Below are 24,859 nucleotides of genomic sequence, written 5' to 3' on the forward strand. Positions count from 1 at the left end.
GCCTATCTCCTCAGCACACTGGCGCCATTTTCCCTCACAGCTCCGTTGGAGGGAAGCTCCCTGGCTCTCCCCTGCAGTCACTACACTACAGAAAGGGTTAAAAAAGAGAGGGGGGCACTAATTACGCGCAGTATTAAAAATACAGCAGCTATAAGGGGAAAAACACTTATATAAGGTTATCCCTGTATATATATATAGCGCTCTGGTGTGTGCTGGAAAACTCTCCCTCTGTCTCCCCAAAGGGCTAGTGGGGTCCTGTCCTCTATCAGAGCATTCCCTGTGTGTGTGCTGTGTGTCGGTACGTTTGTGTCGACATGTATGAGGAGAAAAATGATGTGGAGACGGAGCAGATTGCCTGTAATAGTGATGTCACCCCCTAGGGGGTCGACACCTGAGTGGATGAACTGTTGGAAGGAATTACGTGACAGTGTCAGCTCTGTATAAAAGACAGTGGTTGACATGAGACAGCCGGCTACTCAGCTTGTGCCTGTCCAGACGTCTCATAGGCCGTCAGGGGCTCTAAAGCGCCCGTTACCTCAGATGGCAGATATAGACGCCGACACGGATACTGACTCCAGTGTCGACGGTGAAGAGACAAATGTGACTTCCAGTAGGGCCACACGTTACATGATTGAGGCAATGAAAAATGTTTTACACATTTCTGATAATACGAGTACCACCAAAAAGGGGTATTATGTTCGGTGAGGAAAAACTACCTGTAGTTTTCCTGAATCTGAGAAATTAAATGAGGTGTGTGATGATGCGTGGGTTTCCCCGATAACAACTGATAATTTCTAAAATGTTATTGGCATTATATCCTTTCCCGCCAGAGGTTAGGGTGCGTTGGGAAACACCCCCTAGGGTGGATAAAGCGCTCACGCTTGTAAGAACAAGGGCTCTACCCTCTCCTGAGATGGCCGCCCTTAAGGATCCTGCTGATAGAAAGCAGGAGGGTATCCTAAAATGTATTTTCTCTATCGTCCTAGTGGATGCTGGGGTTCCTGAAAGGACCATGGGGAATAGCGGCTCCGCAGGAGACAGGAGACAGGGCACAAAAAGTAAAGCTTTTCCAGATCAGGTGGTGTGCACTGGCTCCTCCCCCTATGACCCTCCTCCAGACTCCAGTTAGATTTTTGTGCCCGGCCGAGAAGGGTGCAATTCTAGGTGGCTCTCATAAAGAGCTGCTTAGAGAAAGTTTAGCTTAGGTTTTTTATTTTACAGTGATTCCTGCTGGCAACAGGATCACTGCAACGAGGGACAGAGGGGAGAAGAAGTGAACTCACCTGCGTGCAGGATGGATTGGCTTCTTGGCTACTGGACATCAGCTCCAGAGGGACGATCACAGGTACAGCCTGGATGGTCACCGGAGCCGCGCCGCCGGCCCCCTTGCAGATGCTGAAGTAAGAAGAGGTCCAGAATCGGCGGCTGAAGACTCCTGCAGTCTTCTAAAGGTAGCGCACAGCACTGCAGCTGTGCGCCATTTTCCTCTCAGCACACTTCACACGCAGTCACTGAGGGTGCAGGGCGCTGGGGGGGGGCGCCCTGGGAGGCAAATGTAAACCTATATAAAGGCTAAAAATACCTCACATATAGCCCCCAGAGGCTATATGGAGATATTTAACCCCTGCCTGTATTCACAAAATAGCGGGAGACGAGCCCGCCGAAAAAGGGGCGGGGCCTATCTCCTCAGCACACGGCGCCATTTCCTCTCACAGCTCCGCTGGTCAGGACGGCTCCCAGGTCTCTCCCCTGCACTGCACTACAGAAACAGGGTAAAACAGAGAGGGGGGGCAAATTTAATGGCAATATCTTGATATATATAAAGCAGCTATAAGGGAGCACTTATTATAAGGCTATCCCTGTCATATATAGCGCTTTTTGGTGTGTGCTGGCAGACTCTCCCTCTGTCTCCCCAAAGGGCTAGTGGGTCCTGTCTTCGTTTAGAGCATTCCCTGTGTGTCTGCTGTGTGTCGGTACGTGTGTGTCGACATGTATGAGGACGATATTGGTGTGGAGGCGGAGCAATTGCCAAATATGGGGATGTCACCTCCTAGGGGGTCGACACCAGAATGGATGCCTTTATTTATGGAATTACGGGATAGTGTCAACACGCTAAAGCAGTCGTTTGACGACATGAGGCGGCCGGACAATCAATTAGTGCCTGTCCAGGCGCCTCAAACACCGTCAGGGGCTGTAAAACGCCCTTTGCCTCAGTCGGTCGACACAGACCCAGACACAGGCACTGATTCCAGTGGTGACGGTGACGAATCAACCGTATTTTCCAGTAGGGCCACACGTTATATGATTTTGGCAATGAAGGAGGCGTTACATTTAGCTGATACTACAGGTACCACTAAACAGGGTATTATGTGGGGTGTGAAAAAACTACCTATAGTTTTTCCTGAATCAGAAGAATTAAATGACGTGTGTGATGAAGCGTGGGTTGCCCCTGATAAAAAGCTGATAATTTCAAAGAAATTATTGGCATTATACCCTTTCCCGCCAGAGGTTAGGGAGCGTTGGGAAACACCTCCTAGGGTGGACAAGGCGCTAACACGCTTATCAAAACAAGTGGCGTTACCTTCTCCTGAGACGGCCGCACTTAAAGATCCATCAGATAGGAGGATGGAAAATATCCAAAAAAGTATATACACACATGCAGGTGTTATACTACGACCAGCTATAGCGACTGCCTGGATGTGCAGTGCTGGGGTAGTTTGGTCAGAGTCCCTGATTGAAAATATTGATACCCTGGACAGGGACAATATTTTACTGTCGTTAGAACAAATAAAGGATGCATTTCTTTATATGCGTGATGCACAGAGGGATATCTGCACACTGGCATCACGGGTAAGTGCTATGTCCATTTCGGCCAGAAGAGCTTTATGGACGCGACAGTGGACAGGCGATGCGGATTCAAAACGGCATATGGAAGTTTTGCCGTATAAAGGGGAGGAGTTATTTGGAGTCGGTCTATCAGATTTGGTGGCCACGGCTACAGCCGGGAAATCCACCTTTCTACCTCAAGTCACTCCCCAACAGAAAAAGGCACCGACTTTTCAACCGCAGCCCTTTCGTTCCTTTAAAAATAAGAGAGCAAAGGGCTATTCATATCTGCCACGAGGCAGAGGTCGAGGGAAGAAACAGCAACAGGCAGCTCCTTCCCAGGAACAGAAGCCCTCCCCGGCTTCTACAAAAGCCTCAGCATGATGCTGGGGCTTCTCAAGCGGACTCGGGGACGGTGGGAGGTCGTCTCAAAAATTACAGCGCGCAGTGGGCTCACTCGCAGGTAGATCCCTGGATCCTGCAGATAATATCTCAGGGGTACAGGTTGGAATTAGAGACAGATCCACCTCGCCGTTTCCTGAAGTCGGCTTTACCAACGTCCCCTTCCGAAAGGGAGACGGTTTTGGAAGCCATTCACAAGCTGTACTCTCAGCAGGTGATAGTCAAGGTACCTCTTCTACAACAAGGGAAGGGGTATTATTCCACTCTATTTGTGGTACCGAAGCCGGATGGCTCGGTAAGGCCTATTCTAAATCTGAAGTCCTTGAACCTGTACATAAAGAAGTTCAAGTTCAAGATGGAGTCACTCAGAGCAGTGATAGCGAACCTGGAAGAAGGGGACTTTATGGTATCCTTGGACATCAAGGATGCGTATCTCCACGTTCCAATTTACCCCTCACACCAGGGGTACCTCAGGTTCGTTGTACAAAACTGTCACTATCAGTTTCAGACGCTGCCGTTTGGTTTGTCCACGGCACCTCGGGTCTTTACAAAGGTAATGGCCGAGATGATGATTCTTCTTCGAAGAAAAGGCGTATTAATTATCCCATACTTGGACGATCTCCTAATAAGGACAAGGTCCAGAGAACAGCTAGAGATGGGATTAGCAATATCTCAAGAGGTGCTAAAGCAGCACGGATGGATTCTGAATATTCCAAAATCCCAATTAATGCCGACAACTCGTCTGATGTTCCTAGGGATGATTCTGGACACGGTTCAGAAAAAGGTTTTTCTTCCCGAGGAAAAAGCCAAGGAGTTATCCGACCTGGTCAGGAATCTCCTAAAACCAGGAAAAGTGTCTGTACATCAATGCACGCATCTTCAGATGCACCTGCGGATAACCCTGTCTCCAAGGACAAGGGTATCTCTTCTGTGGTGGTTGCAGAGGGCTCATCTATTGGAGGGCCGCAGATTCGGCATACAGGATTGGATCCTGGTGACCACGGACGCCAGCCTGAGAGGCTGGGGAGCAGTCACACAAGGAAGAAACTTCCAGGGAGTGTGGTCGAGCCTGGAAAAGTCTCTTCACATAAACATTCTGGAACTAAGAGCAATCTACAATGCTCTAAGCCAGGCGGAACCTCTGCTTCAAGGAAGACCGGTGTTGATCCAGTCGGACAACATCACGGCAGTCGCCCATGTAAACAGACAGGGCGGCACAAGAAGCAGGAGTGCAATGGCAGAAGCTGCCAGGATCCTTCGCTGGGCGGAGAATCACGTGATAGCACTGTCAGCAGTGTTCATCCCGGGAGTGGACAACTGGGAAGCAGACTTCCTCAGCAGACACGATCTTCACCCGGGAGAGTGGGGACTTCATCCAGAAGTTTTCCACATGCTAATAAACCGTTGGGAAAGACCAATGGTGGACATGATGGCGTCTCGCCTCAACAAAAAACTGGACAGGTATTGCGCCAGGTCAAGAGATCCGCAGGCAATAGCTGTGGACGCGCTGGTATGTGTTTCCTCCTCTGCCTCTCATACCAAAGGTATTGAGAATCATACGGCAAAGCGGAGTAAGAACGATACTAGTGGCTCCGGATTGGCCAAGAAGGTCTTGGTACCCGGAACTTCAAGAGATGGTCACGGACGATCCGTGGCCTCTACCTCTAAGACAGGACCTGCTTCAGCAGGGACCGTGTCTATTCCAAGACTTACCGCGGCTGCGTTTGACGGCATGGCGGTTGAACGCCAGATCCTAAAAGGAAAAGGCATTCCAGAAGAAGTCATTCCTACCTTGATTAAGGCAAGAAAGGAAGTCACCGCGAAGCATTATCACCGCATTTGGCGGAAATATGTTGCGTGGTGCGAGGATCGGAGTGCTCCGACGGAGGAATTTCAACTGGGTCGTTTCCTACATTTCCTGCAATCAGGATTGTTTATGGGTCTCAAATTGGGATCTATTAAGGTTCAAATTTCGGCCCTGTCAATATTCTTCCAAAAAGAATTGGCCTCAGTTCCTGAGGTCCAGACTTTTGTCAAAGGAGTACTGCATATACAGCCTCCTGTGGTGCCTCCGGTGGCACCGTGGGATCTAAATGTAGTTTTAGATTTCCTCAAATCCCATTGGTTTGAACCACTAAAAAATGTGGATTTGAAATATCTCACATGGAAAGTGACTATGTTACTGGCCCTGGCGTCCGCCAGGAGAGTATCTGAACTGGCGGCTTTATCTTATAAAAGCCCTTATTTAATTTTCCATTCGGATAGGGCAGAGCTGCGGACGCGTCCGCATTTTCTCCCTAAGGTGGTATCAGCGTTTCACCTGAACCAGCCTATTGTAGTGCCTGCGGCTACAAGCGACTTGGAGGACTCCAAGTTGTTGGACGTTGTCAGAGCTTTAAAAATATACATTTCAAGGACGGCTGGAGTCAGAAAATCTGACTCGCTGTTTATACTGTATGCACCCAACAAGTTGGGTGCGCCTGCTTCTAAGCAGTCGATTGCTCGTTGGATTTGTAACACAATTCAACTTGCACATTCTGTGGCAGGCCTGCCACAGCCTAAATCTGTTAAGGCCCATTCCACAAGGAAGGTGGGCTCATCTTGGGCGGCTGCCCGAGGGGTCTCGGCATTACAACTCTGCCGAGCAGCTACGTGGTCAGGGGAGAACACGTTTGTAAAATTCTACAAATTTGATACCCTGGCAAAGGAGGACCTGGAGTTCTCTCATTCGGTGCTGCAGAGTCATCCGCACTCTCCCGCCCGTTTGGGAGCTTTGGTATAATCCCCATGGTCCTTTCAGGAACCCCAGCATCCACTAGGACGATAGAGAAAATAAGAATTTACTTACCGATAATTCTATTTCTCGGAGTCCGTAGTGGATGCTGGGCGCCCATCCCAAGTGCGGATTATCTGCAATACTTGTACATAGTTATTGTTAACTAATTCGGGTTATTGTTTAGGGAGCCATCTTTCAGAGGCTCCTCTGTTATCATACTGTTAACTGGGTTTAGATCACAACTTGTACGGTGTGATTGGTGTGGCTGGTATGAGTCTTACCCGGGATTCAAAATCCTCCCTTATTGTGTACGCTCGTCCGGGCACAGTACCTAACTGGAGTCTGGAGGAGGGTCATAGGGGGAGGAGCCAGTGCACACCACCTGATCTGGAAAAGCTTTACTTTTTGTGCCCTGTCTCCTGTCTCCTGCGGAGCCGCTATTCCCCATGGTCCTTTCAGGAACCCCAGCATCCACTACGGACTCCGAGAAATAGAATTATCGGTAAGTAAATTCTTATTTACACACATACTGGTGTTATACTGCGACCAGCAATCGCCTCAGCCTGGATGTGCAGTGCTGGGTTGGCGTGGTCGGATTCCCTGACTGAAAATATTGATACCCTAGATAGGGACAGTATATTATTGCCTATAGAGCATTTAAAAGATGCATTTCTATATATGCGTGATGCACAGCGGAATATTTGCCGACTGGCATCAAGTCTAAGTGCGTTGTCCATTTCTGCCAGTAGAGGGTTATGGACACGACAGTGGTCAGGTGATGCGGATTCCAAACGGCATTTGGAAGTATTGCCTTATTAAGGGGAGGAGTTATTTGGGGTCGGTCTTTCAGACCTGGTGGCCACGGCAACAGCTGGGAAATCCACGTTTGTACCCCAGGTCGCCTCTCAAATAAGAAGACGCCGTATTATCAGGCGCAGTCTTTTCGTGGGCAAGCGGGCAAAAGGTTCCTCATTTCTGCCCCGTGACAGAGGGAGAGGAAAAAGGCTGCAGAAATCAGCCAGTTCCCAGGAACAGAAGCCCTCTCCCGCCTCTGCCAAGCCCTCAGTATGACGCTGGGGCTTTACAAGCAGAATCAGGCACGGTGGGGGCCCGTCTCAATGAATTTCAGCGCGCAGTGGGCTCACTCACAAGTAGACCCCTGGATCCTTCAGGTGATATCTCAGGGGTACAAATTGGAATTCGAGACGTCTCCCCCTCGCCGTTTCCTAAAGTCGGCTTTACCGATGTCTCCTTCTGACAGGGAGGCAGTTTTGGAAGCCATTCACAAGCTGTATTCCCAGCAGGTGATAATCAAGGTACCCCTCCTGCAACAGGGAACGGGGTATTATTCCACACTGTTGTGGTACCGAAGCCGGACGGCTCGGTGAGACCGATTCTAAATCTAAAATCTTGAACACTTACATACGGAGGTTCAAATTCAAGATTGAGTCACTCAGAGCAGTGATTGCGAACCTGGAAGAAGGGGACTACATGATGTCTCGGGACATCAAGGATGCTTACCTTCATGTCCCAATTTACCCTTCTCACCAAGGGTAGCTCAGGTTTATGGTACAGAACTGTCACTATCAGTTTCAGACGCTGCCGTATGATGATACTCCTTCGAAGGAAGGGAATTTTAGTTATCCCTTACTTGGACGATTCCCTGATAAGGGTAAGATCCAGGGAACAGTTGGAGGTCGGTGTAGCACTATCTCAGGTAGTGTTGCGGCAGCACGATTGGATTCTCAATATTCCAAAATCGCAGCTGATTCCGACGACTCGTCTTCTGTTCCTAGGGATGATCCTGGACACAGTCCAGAAAAAGGTGTTTCTCCCGGAGGAGAAAGTCAGGGAGTTATCCGAGCTAGTCGGGAACCTCCGATAACCGAGCCAAGTCTCAGTACATCAATGAAATGGTTCTGGGAAAAATGGTGGCTTCCTACGAAGCAATCCCATTCGGCAGATTCCACGCAAGAACTTTCCAGTGGGACCTGCTGGACAAATGGTCCGGGTCGCATCTTCAGATGCATCAGCGGATAACCCTGTCACCAAGCACAAGGGTGTCTCTCCTGTGGTGGTTGCAGAGTGCTCATCTTCTAGAGGGCCGCACATTCAGGACTGGGTCCTGGTGACCACGGATGCCAGCCTGCGAGGCTGGGGAGCAGTCACACAGGGAAGGAATTTCCAGAGCTTATGGTCAAGCCTGGAGACATCACTTCACATAAATCTCCTGAAGCTAAGGGCCATTTACAATGCTCTAAGCTCAGCAAGACCTCTGCTTCAAGGTCACCTGGAGTTGATCCATTCGGACAACATCACGGCAGTCACCCACGTAAACAGACAGGGTGACACAAGAAGCAGGAGGGCAATGGCAGAAGCTGCAAGGATTCTTCGCTGGGCGGAAAATCATGTGATAGCACTGTCAGCAGTATTCATTCCGGGAGTGGACAACTGGGAAGCAGACTTCCTCAGCAGACACGACCTCCACCCGGGAGAGTGTGGACTTCACCCAGAAGTCTTCCACATGTTTATAAAACTCGACAAGTATTGCGCCAGGTCAAGGGACCCTCAGGCAATAGCTGTAGATGCTCTGGTAACACAGTTGGTGTACCAGTCAGTGTATGTGTTCCCTCCTCTGCCTCTCATACCCAAGGTACTGAGAATTATAAGATGGAGAGGAGTAAGCACTATATTCGTGGCTCCGGATTGGCCAAGAAGGACTTGGTAACCGGAACTTCAAGAGATGCTCACGGAGGATCCGTGGCCTCTGCCTCTAAGAAGGGACCTGCTCCAGCAAGGACCCTGTCTGTTCCAAGACTTACCGCGGCTGCGTTTGACGGCATGGCGGTTGAACGCCGGATCCTGAAGGAGAAAGGCATTCCGGATGAAGTCATTCCTATCCTGATCAAAGCCAGGAAAGATATAACCGCAAAACATTATCACCGCATTTGGCGAAAATATGTTGCGTGGTGCGAGGCCAGTAAGGCCCCGACGGAGGAATTTTCAACTAGGTCGATTCCTACATTTCCTGCAAACAGGAGTGTCTATGGGCCTGAAATGGGGGTCCATTAAGGTTCAAATTTCGGCCCTGTCAATTTTCTTCCAAAAAGAACTAGCTTCAGTCCCTGAAGTTCAGACGTTTGTGAAAGGGGTACTGTATATACAGCCTCCTTTTGTGCCTTCAGTGGCACCTTGGGATCTAAATGTAGTTTTTGGGTTCCAAAAGTCACATTGGTTTGAACCACTTAAATATGTGGAGTTAAAATATTTCACATGGAAAGTGGTCATGCTGTTGGCCCTGGCCTGGGCCAGGTGCGTGTCAGAATTGGCGGCTTTATCCTGTAAAAGCCCTCATCTGATTTTCCATTCGGACAGGGCGGAATTGAGGACTTGTCCTCAGTTTCTCCCTAAGGTGGTTTTCAGCGTTTCACCTGAATCAACCTATTGTGGTGCCTGCGGCTACTAGGGACTTGGAGGACTCCAAGTTGCTAGACGTTGTCAGAGCCCTGGAAATATAGGTTTCCAGGAAGGCTGGAGTCAGAAAATCTGACTCGTTGTTTATTCTGTATGCACCCAACAAGCTGGGTGCTCCTGCTTCTAAGCAGACTATTGCTCGTTGGATTTGTAGTACAATTCAGCTTGCACATTCTGTGGCAGGCCTGCCACAGCCAAAATCTGTAAAAGCCCATTCCACAAGGAAGGTGGGCTCATCTTGGGCGGCTGCCCGAGGGGTCTCGGCTTTACAACTTTGCCGAGCAGCTACTTGGTCAGGAGCAAATACGTTTGTAAAATTCTACAAATTTGATACCCTGGCTGAGGAGGACCTGGAGTTCTCTCATTTGGTGCTGCAGAGTCATCCGCACTCTCCCGCCCGTTTGGGAGCTTTGGTATAATCCCCATGGTCCTTACGGAGTCCCCAGCATCCACTAGGACGTCAGAGAAAATAAGAATTTACTTACCGATAATTCTATTTCTCGTAGTCCGTAGTGGATGCTGGGCGCCCATCCCAAGTGCGGATTGTCTGCAATACTGGTACATAGTTATTGTTACCAAAAAATCGGGTTATTGCTGTAGTGAGCCATCTTTTCTAGAGGCTCCTCTGTTATCATGCTGTTAACTGGGTTTAGATCACAAGTTATATGGTGTGATTGGTGTGGCTGGTATGAGTCTTACCCGGGATTCAAAATCCTTCCTTATTGTGTACGCTCGTCCGGGCACAGTATCCTAACTGAGGCTTGGAGGAGGGTCATAGGGGGAGGAGCCAGTGCACACCAGGTAGTTCTAAAGCTTTACTTTTGTGCCCAGTCTCCTGCGGAGCCGCTATTCCCCATGGTCCTTACGGAGTCCCCAGCATCCACTACGGACTACGAGAAATAGAATTATCGGTAAGTAAATTCTTATTTTATATGCCATCCTTAGTTTGTTTTATGGTGAGGGACACAATTTGCACTGGTTTTGCCTATTACATTGACCATAAATCATTTGAATTGGTCCTGGACCTCCAACCCAGGGCACCCCTGCAAGTGTCTTGAGGCACCCCAGGGTACCACTGCGCACAGTTTGAGAACCACTGAGTTATGACATTGATTAACTGCGTGCAGTTAAAAATAAATAGTTTTTTCAGAGGATGAGTTGCATATCTGACTGTATTACAGTACAATATTAATCATGGTCTAAATTAGATTCCTGTCATTTTGCTGGCTCTAGACACATAGCTGAAAGGCACAGGGGTTACTCAAGTAAGTGTAGCTGGGGTAGTGTCTCTCTCATGTCACTGCCAAGTATCACCATAATTGTTTTGTGTAGATTTAATCTTCCTTGTTAAGTGATATCCCTTCACTGGCAACTCACCATTATTTCTTATTTGTGCCTGGGCCACATTTTATCAGCTGTGATCACTATTGTCCTTTTATTAAAATGATCTCTCGATCTTCATTTTCTAGAACCAGAGCACTAATGACATTGTTAATGTTTCTGAAAAATGATACTGTATTTCTCATACGTCCTAGAGGATGCTTCAAGAACCATGGGGTATAGACGGGATCCGCAGGAGACATGGGCACACTATAAGACTTTGAATGGGTGTGAACTGGCTCCTCCCTCTATGCCCCTCCTCCAGACTCCAGTTAGATTCTGTGCCCAGTGAGACTGGATGCACACTGAGGAGCTCTCCAGAGTTTCTCAGAAAAAATACTTTTGTTAGGTTTATTATTTTCGGGGGGACCTGCTGGCAACAGGCTCCCTGCATCGTGGGACTTAGGGGAGAGAAGCAGACCTACTTCTCTGAGTTCAAAGGCTCTGCTTCTTAGGCTACTGGACACCATTAGCTCCAGAGGGTTCGATCACTTGGTGCGCCTAGCTGCTTGTTTCCGGAGCTGCGCCGTCACCCCCCTCACAGAGCCAGAAGACAGAAGCCGGGTGACTATAGGAAGATCAGAAGACTTCAGTGACAGCAGAAGACGGCGTGCTCCCACACACAACACGGCACTGCAGGGCGCAGGGGGAGCACCCTGGGCAGCATTGGACCCTCAAACAGCACTGGCAGAAGTAAAAACAGTGCCTAGGCACTAGTTAAGGGAACCCCGCCAGTATAAATATGAATTTAAGCGGGACTGAAGCATGCCATGTAGTGGGCGGGGCTTAGCGTACACAGCTCTGACCAGCGCCATTTTCTCTTCACAGAAGCTGCAGAGACGCTGGCCCTGACCTCCACACTGCTGTACGAGTAACAGGGTGCAAAACGGGGGGGTCACAAGTGATTTGGTGCTAATTGTTATACAATATATATATAAAGCGTTAACAGGTCTGGGCAGTCTTTTTACTCGCTTCAGTACCGGGATAGGCGCTGGGTTGTGAGCTGGCAGAACTCCCTCTGTCTCTCTCTTACAGGCTTTGTTGTGGGTCTGTCTCCTATAGCCCCAGTGTGGTTGTGGGTGTCGGTACGCGTGTGTCGACATGTCTGAGGCTGAGTGCTCTTCCCAGGAGGAGGCTGGAGTGGGGACAGAAAATACTGAGTGACCGTGTCGGCAACGCCGACGGATGATTGGTTGAATGTGTTGAGTGTTTTAAATGCAAATATGACTCGGTTGACTAAGAGATTTGATAAATCTGAGTCTAAGAACCAGACATGGAGGAAATCCATGGAGGATGCTTTATCACAAGCTCAGACCCCTTTGGGGTCACAGAAACGTGCATTTACCCAGATAGCGGATACAGATACCGACACGGACTCTGATTCCAGTGTCGACTATAGTGATGCCAGATTAAATCCAAAACTGGCTAAGAGCATTCAGTACATGATTGTGGCAATAAAAGAAGTGTTACATATAACAGAAGACCCTGCTGTCCCTGATACAAGGGTCTGTATGTATAAAGGAAAGAAACCTGAGGTAACGTTTCCTCCCTCTCATGAACTGAATGCGCTTTTTGAAAAGGCTTGGGAAAATCCTGACCAGAAGATACAGGTTCCCAAAAGAATTCCAGTGGCATATCCGTTTCCATTTGGGGACAGGGAACAGTGGGAGTCAACCCCCACGGTAGACAAAGCTTTATCGCGTCTATCCAAAAAGGTGGCGCTTCCGTCTCCTGACACGGCAGTCCTAAAAGATCCTGCGGATCGTAAGCAGGAAAATACACTAAAATCCATTTATGTCACTACAGGGTCGCTACTCAGGCCTGCCGTTGCTTCGGCATGGGTGAGTAGCGCTATTGAAAAGTGGGCAGATAACTTGTCATCTGAGATAGATACCCTAGACAGGGATAGCATGCTTTTGACTCTGGGTCATATTAGGGATGCTGCAGCATATTTAAAAGAAGCTGTAAGGGATATTGGCCTTTTGGGATCAAGGGCCAATGCCATGGCTGTCTCAGCCAGGAGAGCATTGTGGATTCATCAATGGAATGCTGACTCTAAGAAGGCGATGGAGTCTCTACCGTTTAACGATAGGGTCTTGTTTGGTGACGGCCTCACTGACCTGGTGTCTACGGCTACCGTGGGTAAGTCGTCATTTTTACCTTATGTTCCTGCACAGCAGAAGAAAACGCCTCACTATCAGATGCAGTCCTTTCAGCCCAATAAATTAAAAAAAGGACGAGGGTCCTCCGTCAGTGCTGCGAGGGGAAGAGGAAGGGGGAAAAGGTCACAGGCTGTGGCAAGTTCCCAAGAGCAGAAGTCCTCTCCGGCTTCTACCAAATCCACTGCATGACGCTGGGGCTCCTCTGCGGGAGTCCGCACTGGTGGGGGCACGTCTCCAACTCTTCAGTCAGGTCTGGGTGCACTCGGACCTGGATCCTTGGGTAGTAGAAATTGTAACCCAAGGATACAGATTGGAGTTTAAAGACGTGCCCCCCTCACCGATTTTTCAAATCGTCCTTGCCAGCTTCTCTTCTAGAAAGGGAGGTAGTTTGTGCTGCGATACTAAAGTTGTGTCAAAATCAAGTAATTGTCACGGTGCCCCCGTCACAACAGGGGGAAGGCTTTTATTCGAGCCTGTTCGTGGTCCCGAAGCCGGATGGCTCAGTCAGACCGATTCTGAACTTAAAATCCCTCAATTTCTTTCTAAAAAAATTCCAATTCAAGATGGAATCTCTCCGAGCAGTGATCTCCAGTCTGGATAAGGGGGATTTTATGGTGTCGGTTGACATAAAGGATGCCTACTTGCATGTCCCCATATATCCTCTCTTACCTGAGATTTGCTGTTCAGGATTGTCATTATCAATTTCAGACGTTGCCGTTTGGTCTGTCCACGGCTCAGAGGATTTTCACCAAAGCAATGGCGGAAATGATGGTTCTCCTTCGCAAGCAGGGAATCACAATTATCCCGTACTTGGACGATCTCATAAAGGCGAGATCCAAGGAGCAATTGCTGAAAAATGTTGCCCTTTCACTGACGATTCTGCAACAACATGATTGGCTCTTAAATTTGCCAAAATCACAGTTGGATCCGACGACACGGCTGTCGTTCCTGGGTATGATTCTGGATACAGAATTGCAGAGAGTGTTTCTACCAGTGGAAAAAGCTCTGGAAATACAGAACATGGTAAAACAGATTCTGAAACCAACAAAGGTGTCAGTTCTTCAATGCACTCGGTTGCTGGGGAAGATGGTGGCGGCCTACGAGGCCATTCCGTATGGCAGGTTCCATGCCAGGCTGTTTCAGTGGGACCTGTTGGACAAGTGTTCCGGGTCTCCCCTGGACATGCACCGGAAAATAATTCTATCTCCCAGGACCAGAATCAACCTTCTGTTGTGGCTGCGCAGTTCTCACCTCCTGGAGGGACGCAGGTTCGGGATTCAGGATTGGATCCTGGTGACCACAGATGCAAGCCTCCGAGGCTGGGTAGCAGTCACACAGGGAAGAAACTTTCAGGGAAAGTGGTCAAGCCAGGAAGCTTGTCTACACATAAACATTCTGGAATTAAGGCCCATTTACAACGGCATCCTGCAAGCAGAACATCATCTTCGAGGTCTGCCTGTCTTGATTCAGTCAGACAACGTGACGGCAGTGGCGTACGTAAACCGTCAGGGCGGAACAAGGAGCAGAGCGGTGATGGCCGAGGCCACAAAGATTCTTCGCTGGGCGGAAAGACATGCCAGCGCTCTGTCAGCAGTCTTCATTCCAGGAGTGGACAACTGGGAAGCAGACACGATCTCCATCCAGGAGAGTGGGGTCTTCATCGAGAGGTCTTTGCAGAAGTGACAAGTCGTTGGTGAGTTCCTCAAGTAGACATGATGGCGTCCCGCCTCAACAAGAAACTTCAGAGATATTGTTCCAGGTCAAGGGACCCTCAAGCGATAGCGGTGGACACCCTAGTGACACTGTGGGTGTTTCCGTCGGTATGTGTGTTCTCTCCACTTCCACTCATTCCAAAGGTGATAAAAATTATAAGAAGAACAAGGGTTCAGGCGATACTCATTGTTCCGGATTGGCCAAGAAGGCCCTGGTATCCAGATCTTCAGGAGTTGCTCATAGAAGATCCCTGGCCTCTTCCTCTTCGGGAGGACCTGTTGCAACAGGGGCCGTGCGTGTATCAAGACTTACCGCGGTGGCGGTTGAACGCCAGATCCTAGCCCGAAAGGGTATTCCCAGTGAAGTCATTCTCACACTTCTTCAGGCTAGAAAAGAAGTAACGGCAAAGCATTTGGTGGGAATCCAAGAAGGCTCCTACGGAGGAATTTCACCTGGGGCGTTTGCTCCATTTTCTACAAGCAGGTGTGGATGCGGGCCTAAAGTTAGGCTCCATCAAAGTACAGATTTCGGCCTTGTCGATCTTTTTTCAGAAAGAATTGGCCTCCCTTCCAGAAGTTCAGACTTTTGTGAAAGGCGTGCTACATATCCAACCTCCATTTGTGCCTCCTGTGGCACCATGGGATCTTAATGTGGTGTTGCAGTTCCTGCAATCGCATTGGTTTGAACCTTTGCGCAAGGTTGAGTTAAAATTCCTTACTTGGAAAGTAGTCATGTTGGCCTTAGCGTCCGCAAGGCGAGTGTCTGAGTTGGCGGCTTTGTCTCACAAAAGCCCCTATTTAATTTTCCATGCTGATACAGCGGAGTTGAGAACTCGTCAGCAATTTCTGCCGAAAGTGGTTTCATCATTTCACGTGAACCAGCCTATTGTGGTGCCAGTGGCTACTGATGCCTTGGCGGAATCAAAGTCTCTCGTTGTGGTCAGGGCTTTGAAGATCTATGTCGCCAGAACGGCTCAGATTAGGAAAACAGAGGCTTTGTTTGTCCTGTGGGCTCCCAACAAGATTGGGGCTCCTGCTTCTAAACAGACTATTGCGCGCTGGATTTGTAATACGATTCAGCAGGCTCATTCTACGGCAGGATTGCCGTTAGCGAAATCGGTGAAAGCCCATTCTACCAGAAAGGTGGGCTCATCCTGGGTGGCTGCCCGAGGAGTCTCGGCGTTACAACTTTGCCGAGCTGCTACTTGGTCGGGATGAAACACCTTTGCGAAGTTTTACAAGTTTTATACCGTGGCTGAGGAAGACCTCTTGTTTGGTCAATCGGTGCTGCAGAGTCATCCGCACTCTCCTGCCCGTTCTAGAGCTTTGGTATAAACCCCATGGTTCTTGAAGCATCCCCAGCATCCTCTAGGACGTATGAGAAAATAGGATTTTAATACCTACCAGTAAATTCTTTTCTCTAAGTCCGTAGAGAATGCTGGGCGCCTGTCCCAGTGCGGGCTGTATCTGCATTTTGGTTATAGTTACTCTCATGTTGCGTTGAGTTCAGTCAATATGGGACTGTTATTGGTCATGCTGTTGCATGCGTTGCTGTTGAATGCCATGTTGTACGGCGTGTTGGAGGTGTGAGCTGGTATGTATCTCACCTTAGTTTAAAATAATTAAATAAATCCTTTTCCTCTGAATGTCCATCTCCCTGGGCACAGTTCCTATAACTGGAGTCTGGAGGAGGGGCATAGATGGAGGAGCCAGTTCACACCCATTCAAAGTCTTATAGTGTGCCCATGTCTCCTGCGGATCCCGTCTATACCCCATGGATCTTGAAGCATCCCCAGCATCCTCTACGGACTAAGAGAAAAGGATTTACCGGTAGGTATTAAAATCCTATTTTCTGACCTTTTATGGTAACCTATTGTATCTGGAAGATTTATTTTAATTTGGCCTGTAAGCAGCTGTCTACACACTCAGCATTACACTTTAGAAAAAAAAAATACAAAAAATATTGGTGCTTATTACCTTGTGCAGCATCACTTGTATACTTGTGTGTGTTTTGTTTTTATTTTGTTTTGATTCTCCTCTGAAAATAGGTATTTTTACTACTGCACTCACTGGGTTCTAATGCTAATACGATCACCTACAAAGTTGCTGGTTCCACCGAAATGGCTGCTTTAAGTGGTTACTCTTGAAAAACTGCATGCTAATGTATAGAGGTTCTGCCTCCAAACTAGCTGCTGTACTCTTGGCTACTGGTATATTTTAAGTACCTAGACACTGTAAACGTTTCACATGAAAAACTAATTTCTTTTATTAGCCGGTGGGTCTTAAATCCTTACTATAATTATTGTGTGTATGTTTATATCCCTTTTTTACATATTTATATTAAGTCGCTTGTTCCCAAACATGGTACTCAAGGCACCCCGATAGTCTAGGTTTTAAGGCTATCCATGTTTAAGCACAGGTGACTTAATTGGTACGGCAGGCACTTTGATTATACTTTGTGTACAGCAGGAATATCCCTAAAACCTGGACTGTTGGGGTGACTTGAGGACAGCATTTGGGAACCTCTGTATTATGTAGTAAGTTCAGAATGAAGCATCTCAGACATGGGTCTTGCCAGTCTCATGAATGTAGCTACAAGTTTTATCATTTTCTTTCTCTTCTGTATAACCATTACAGCAAGAGTTTCAGAAAATATGCTTAGTTGGAACTTAAATCACTGTCCATCTTCCTTGCTTCCCAAAGGTGTTTGAAGTGGTAGAACGCGTTGAGGAGCTGAGGCGTAAATGGCCAGTGGCGTGGGGCAAGCTAGATGATGGTAGCATTGGTGTGGTAACCCCATATGCAGATCAGGTGTTCCGGATCCGAGCTGAGCTTCGCAAGAAGCGCTTGTCAGAAGTTAGTGTGGAAAGAGTGCTGAATGTCCAGGGTAAGTTTCACTACTTATGTCTATCATGAGAGTTATGTGAAAGCATCAACATTTAGTATGGAGAGTGATTTACTCTCTGTTTAATCCAACTGGGAGATCCTGCAACCTTGGGGCATCGAGGGCGTTCTGGGAATTAGGAATTTATGTTGAATCTGCACAAATTCTGAAGATCCCTCCCTCCCGTAACACCTCCACTAATGCAAACACCAGTTTCAGCATGTTTTGCTTAAAACTTTTATTCTAGCTTTATTTACCTAATTATTATTAGTAGTAGTATTTTCTAGAAAAGGGGCAGGGTAAATTAAATTGCCAATATTTACATGAGATGAATTGTGGTTTTCTTAAGTTTTCTCAAATGTCTAGAGAAGGATTGGAAATGTTTGTAGGTTTAACATGCAAATGACTGGAACCAGGATATAGGATATGTTATGTCTGTTTGGGTTAGGGCTGGGAGAACGCGCAGAGGATCTCGGTGGTCAGCATACCGACACCGAGATCCCGGCAACCGAATGCTGGCGGTAAGATGGGGGCATCGGCGAGCACAACAAAGTCACTTGTGGGCTCCCTGCGCTCGCCACAGGTTCTATTCCCACTCTATGGGTGTCGTGGGCATGCCGACTGTCAGGCTGGTAAGCGGTCGGGATCTCAGCATCGTCATGATGACCGCCGGGATCCCGAGCGGTGGTCACATGACCGGATCACATTGGTTTCTTCAGAGTACTGGTTAGAGGAAATGTTGTAATGAAAAGATGACTTAAAAATGGCCAGGAATGTTAATAGATTAAGGGTGCAATGTAGAAATGGCTGAAACCACGCTAGAGTATTGGTTCACAGGTTCATTATTTCCTGTCTGCAGGGAAACAGTTCAGAGTCCTGTTCCTCAGCACAGTCCGGACCAGACACACATGCAAACACAAACAGACGCCAATCAAACGCAAGGAGCAGCTCTTGGAAGATTCCACCGAAGATTTGGACTATGGCTTCCTGTCCAATTATAAACTCCTGAACACAGCCATTACTCGGGCCCAGTCACTGGTGGCTGTGGTTGGAGACCCCATCGCCTTGTGCTCTATTGGAAGATGCAGGTAGAGTATCTCAGTTATCAATGATTTGTCATTCCTATGGTGTAAAACACAAGATTGAGCCAGGTGTATTGATAATTTAGTCTGTTTCACTTTTGTTACTGAACAAGAAGTAATGCTGGCTTTAGTTTAATTAAAATGTGTGTCCACTTTCGATGGTTAGAAAACATGTTTGTGTAGGTTTTGTCCAGATGAATTTAAGTTTGAATGTATACTTTATTTTAGTTAAAGAGAACTGCATAGTTTTCCGAGATAGGTATTTATTTCCCAGTGGAAGCTAATTGGACCCAGCGAATGTTAGTTTAATAGAAAATATGTGGCTGATCTGGGAAATGTAAACAAATCATTTGTTAATAAAGGCTTTAGCCTTCAAAGGCCTGTAAAAGCACAGGAGTGCATGATTAGACGGATAGCCTGCAGTTCCTGCTTTGCTCCAACTCATTAGCTGTTGTGTTTGCACGTATAATCTTCTGTGTTTGATGACACTTGCCGGGTGTCACAGCAAACTCATTATGTTTCAAGAGACAAATGTAAACTCTGTATTACAAGCTGCAGTTCTGACAGCTGCAGAAAGAAGTGTGCAGGATAGAAGGCCAGCATCTGTCACTGTGTCTTCATGTTCTGTCGAGTAAGCTGCAGCTGTATAGGAGATTTAGGAACTACGAAAATGGAATATAAATATGTCACTGTGGACATATGTTTTTTTTCTGATTCTTGCACATGAGCCAGCTGCAGAAATGGCTTGTAATCTGTAACAATTAATTAAAATTTGTTATTCCAGTTTGCCGTAGACAGGCCAGAGCTACTTTTAGATAAAACTTGGTTGCAATGGATACCTTTAACATAAATACAATAAACTAAATGTACACAGTCATTTTTATTCCAATCAATGGATGAATATGATCCCTGGTTCATGAAAGATCATGCTGGCTCATTAATTCTGCATTCTGCTTTCCTAGCCTTGATTACATAGCTTCATGGAATTCATTAGCATGACTTGTCTCTTAAAGCCTGACATTTTAAAAATAAAATGGAGGTGCAATTAATCTCCAAAATGTTTGTATTGTTCCACCGTGTTATGTAACACTTCAGTGCACATGCATAAATATTTCTCTCCTGATTATTGGAAACGCTTTAGAAGAGTCCTGCATTACAAATAACTGAAGTTGCTCCCCCGTTGCACTTTTTTTTTTAGGATTCTTGACCAATCCTGTAGGTTTGTCACTTGTCCAACTCTCATTAAATTAGTGTTAATTTCAGCCAGCAGTTGGCAGATTATTTTGGAGAGACATTCTGTATGAAAGACATTGAGAAATGACAGATTAGTGGTAGTGGGCAGAGGAGATCATAAGTGCTTTCTTGCATCAGGTTACCTTGCATGACAAATTGTGTACTTTTTGTGTTCAGATTAAATATACATGAGCTCTTTATATAATGGCAATTATGCTAATACAGTAGGAGAGGTGGAAGTAATGCTCCTGTTTAACAAGAGATCATTGGGTGTGAATGTTCCTCCCCTACACTGAGGGCTGACATCCATCCTTTTCTCTCTCTGTGTGTCTAATGCAACAGTCAGGCGTAGGGGATACTGTTCATATAATGGTGATGCAACTTTTTGGTTACGGAATTGACTCCCAGCTAGCTATCTGTATGTCCCCATTCAGTGTTCTTGTGTCTGTCTTTAAATTCTCCTCTTTTAGCTATCGGTCAATGGAAGACACCACTACATTGCATAACATACTTTGTTCTCTAGAATATTTAACCTGGGGTTATTTAAACACATGTAGCACATCACACATTATTGCAACCTGTAAGCCCCACATGTCTTAGTGTTCTGTCCATACTAATATCACTTTTCCTAGCACTGAGCCACCAGAAACTTACACTCTGAGTTACACAGGCTAGAAGCTTGGCATGTCTTGTTAACTAACCCACAGAACAAGTAAACTACATATTTAGTGCTCAGAAGCCTTCACACCCTAGTTCCTTGTATCCAGGGTTTAACATTTTCTGATGCACGGTTCACAGAATATTACAAATCCTCGTTCCAGGGCCTCACATGCATTTTACCACCTTCTCCCAGTACCTTGCAAATTTAATATTTTGCTCCATGTACTAACTTGTCCGAATACCTCTTTAAGGCCGATATCCTATTTACTGCGGTGAATTACTGCAGCTAAAGGATTCTCCCAGATGGAATCGGTATGAATTACCAGTGGCTGGGGTCCTGGCTGTCAGTATACCCACAGCGGGATCCCAGCCACCGGCATGCCGGCAGCGGGGAGAGCACTAGAAAGCCCCTTGCGGGCTCGCTGCGCTCGCCACAGGTTATGTTCTCCCTCTATGGGTATCATGGACACTCACAGAGTAAAAAGTGGAGGCATTTTACCGCTAGTCGGGATTCCAGCGTCTGCATTGTGACCTCCAGGATCCCGACTAGCTGTATTGTAACCGCTTCCCCCTAGGGCTGGCCCATAAGCCAGCTATTATCGAGGATTGTGCGTCACGTGCCTCAGGCACGTGAAGCAGAATCCTCGATACCCACCCTGGGGAGCCATTATCGTACCCGAACACATGGGTCTGAGATGTTATCACTGTTCACGTGTTATCGGCCAATAAATGGGTGAGTTACCGCCTGGTAAAAACAGGCTGCAATTGGATAGCCTAATAGCGTTATCGGGCTAAAAAAGCCTCTTATTACTGTGCGGTAACTCACTGCAGTTAATAGAATATCTGCCTATGAGTTAAATGGACTAAGCACCTATATGTATCAGGTGTGATTTTTGCTTTCAGCTCATATTAATGCAGAGATTTTGGCACCTTTGTACATGTCCCTCTGTTTGGGCACTCTCCTGAATCCATGGTGTCTCTCTGCAGGAAGTTTTGGGAGCAGTTCATTACTATTTGCCACGAAAATAGAAGTCTTCACGGCATCACATTTGAGCAGATCAAATCCCAGTTAGAGGCCTTAGAGTTAAAGAAAACCTATGTGCTGAACCCCCTGGCACCAGAATTCATTCCACGGGCGCTCAGGCATCAGCACTCTGCAAATGCCTCCAAACAGCAGCAGTCCCCTCCAAAGGTAATGGATCCTTCATACTATCTTGTGATAATGTTATCTCGGAACCTAGATGGTACCTAAGAAGGCCTGTCATTTTACTAGTTGATGCTTGTTTTTCAGGGAAAAGGGCATCACAATCAGAACGAGCACTTTCAAGGCGAAGGAATGGGTAAGTTACACTTATATACTTGGATCATTGTTGCTTCTTTAGGGTCATCACTGTTGAGCTTTATCTGAGAAATTATTCATTTTACTGACTTTAAGTTTTGGAGATGATGTAGGTACAGTAGATATGGGATATAGAGATCTGTGAGGGGAAATAGAGTAGCATGGGCACATATTGATGTGTGGTAAAGCAGTTGATATATATTTGCTCACTGCCCACACTTAAATGGTATCAATTATTCCAGTGGAGAAATAATTACAGTTTAGGAAGCGAAGAAGTAATTTAACAATAAAGGCTACAAGCATGTATTGTATTGATGTGGTGGTTTTGTTTTAATGAGGAATTACAGGCTACGCAAAGTTGGTCATGCTTAATTGGTCAAAATTCCACATTTCAGTCCTTCCATGGGAAAGCCCTTATTATGTGACTGATGTTTGTTAACTGCATTTACACTTAGCTTTAGACACCGACCGTTAGGTTTAATGACGAATAACATTGCCTGTAGTTTCAAGGACACACACAGTAATTAGACAAAAAAATGGCATTAATAAAGAAACCTGTAAGGGGGCCCTGTTTACAATCCTCAGGAAATAGGAGTTGTGTACATGAGTGCAAGTGCCACATATTGCATGCTGATCCAGACGGACTGCAATAGTGAAATAACTTTTGGTGCAATTTTTGATCCAGTCAAACAGTTTTTGGGCCAGTAGGATGTGTGAGAACATATGCAAGTTTTGTGTAAACAAAAGGTAATGGGGACAATAGCTTGAAGAGGTGATTTAGAAGTTGGTAAGCTGAATTGAGGAGATATACCTTCAAGGAATGCATGAAAGTTTGGGTAGAGAAAAAGCGGAGGGCTTTCCGATAGATGACAAGGGGCAGAGATGGGAACAAACATTTGGCTCAATCCAATTAGGTGCAAGTTTGTGAAAGCGAGTTTTATGAAACTTGCATATATTGTATGAATGCACGCCCCCGAGAAATGCAAGATCCAGTTACAAATGCCAATTCATTGCTGTCGCATCAAGGCGGTGTGGTTTTCTACAAAAAGCGACCTGGGAGAAGTGACTATCCTGGACCCCAAAAAAGTTACAACTCTGATAGCACAACCATATAGAAGGCCATGAGGCAGAGGTTCCCGAACTCCGCCATTACAGTCCAGGTTTTAATATTCATGCTTAATTAGTACTTCACTCAGTTTGATTTAACCATCTGGATTCAAGCATGGATATCCTTAAAACCTGGATTGTAATGGTGTGTTTGGGAGAAACTCTGACATAAAGAAAGTACTGGAGGTTTTTAAAAGGTGTCAAATTGAGTTTTTTTGCAGTTTTTAGTAGTGCTTGAACAGTGATAGCAAGCAAGTGTTTTTATCATCAAGTTAAAGTCTATCTAGCATTTTGGAGTGCAGAAAAATATAGGTTTTTTTCAGCGTTTTTATACAGTTTTGTAAAAAGTTGGAATCTGCACTTTTTTACCTCTCATCTGCAATTGAAAATCCCATCTCCCATCAATACAATACCTCCAGGTACCTGTCCCACATCATGTAACCCATTATTGAGCATTCACCTGAAAGCTGACAATGTCTTTATTGGCCAAGTAATGCTATTTAAATCCCTCAAAATGCACGTTTATTCATTAGGAAGTGTGTTATGGAGTTTAGAAAATCATTGCTGTGCAAGTTCACCGTGAAAACGGCTCGCAGGGCCCAAGTTGTACCTGATAGGATTGACCCCACCGAATGATCTGTTTGAAAGAAGGATGAGCTGTAGTATAGGGCAGCGTCTTGAATGCAGTCTTAGTATGAGAAATGAGCTGCCAAGTAGTGTTCTTTGATGTCTCTTTGCATTGTTGAAAACAACATCACAACTGAAGAAGGTTCAGCAGGTTATGACAGGATAGGAACCTTTTTATGTGAGTGTAGGCTAGCCTCTCAGAAGGCTTTCAATGGTATGCGGGTTGAAACATTGGATGGTAATCTGGGTCAGAATTTGTTAATAGTTGAAACTAGAGATCCTTATTTGAAAGAGAAAGTGAATAATAAATTAGGATGTTTATCTCGCCTAATATGGTGATGAGGTTGTCAGTATTACAGATGGGGAGAAATGTTCAAACAATTGTTGTAGGTTCTAGGGAAATGATGAAGCAAAGCAGAAAACAGATCAAATAGTTGAAAAACCAGATGGCATATTTATATAGTGTATGATGGTATATGCTTTAAATACTTTATTTGTGCTGTTGTACCTCTTCAGACATAAGTGAATAGTCAAGTAGTACCAGTAAATACCTGAAGCTAGTACAAGCAGGACTATCCAAAAACTAAATAGAATATACATATTGCAGGTCTAACAAATTCTTCCAATGTTATTCCAAATTTGCGTATAGTAAAGAGAAGAATCGGGAGCGGTAAGGGGGATACACACGGAGCGATATTTACTTAATTTCTAAGCAATCTGACTATATTGCTTTGAAATTAAGCAAACATCGCTCCGTGTGTAATGGTGCCGGTGACCGTGATGTGCAGCCCCGCGTGTTACTATTGCCGGCTCTAGATTGGGCATGCATGCATGCTCAATCTAGTGAGATCGCTCACTTTGCCGGGTGAAGTGAGCTTATTTTTATTTTATTTTTTAATCCTCCCTCGCACAGCGCACACATCTGCTAGATTGCTCAGCACACATCTCCGGGACAGATCTCACTGTGTGTATGGGGCTGTAGAGTGGCAATCCGCAAAAGGGAGGCAATAGAGCATTGAAGAGCCAGGCGGGGTGTCAAATATTTAGACGAAAAGAGTCTGGATGTGGAAATGTGAAGTCCAGGTGTCCCACGTTTTAGAAAGTGTTTTGTTATAGTGGACAAAAAAAAATCTATTTTATTAACATTCCAATTCCTGGATAGGGTTGCCTTTAGAGACGGAGCAAAAGGTTTCCT

The 24,859-nt window shown here is 46.3% G+C and overlaps 1 protein-coding gene across 3 annotated transcripts in view; it reads left to right on the forward strand.

Moving 5' to 3' along the window:
• HELZ (helicase with zinc finger) overlaps positions 1–24,859 on the forward strand; it is a 403,350-nt gene that overhangs the window by 293,761 nt on the left and 84,730 nt on the right. For all 3 annotated transcript variants that reach the window (XM_063960827.1, XM_063960829.1, XM_063960828.1), the window contains exons 20-23: positions 17,436–17,619; positions 18,476–18,704; positions 21,579–21,783; positions 21,883–21,931. In XM_063960827.1, coding sequence (XP_063816897.1) covers positions 17,436–17,619; positions 18,476–18,704; positions 21,579–21,783; positions 21,883–21,931 — 667 coding nt within the window. The remainder of the gene's footprint in view (positions 1–17,435; positions 17,620–18,475; positions 18,705–21,578; positions 21,784–21,882; positions 21,932–24,859) is intronic.

The sequence above is a fragment of the Pseudophryne corroboree genome, chromosome 3, assembly GCF_028390025.1.
Source record: "Pseudophryne corroboree isolate aPseCor3 chromosome 3, aPseCor3.hap2, whole genome shotgun sequence".
In the NCBI taxonomy this organism is placed as follows: domain Eukaryota; kingdom Metazoa; phylum Chordata; class Amphibia; order Anura; family Myobatrachidae; genus Pseudophryne; species Pseudophryne corroboree.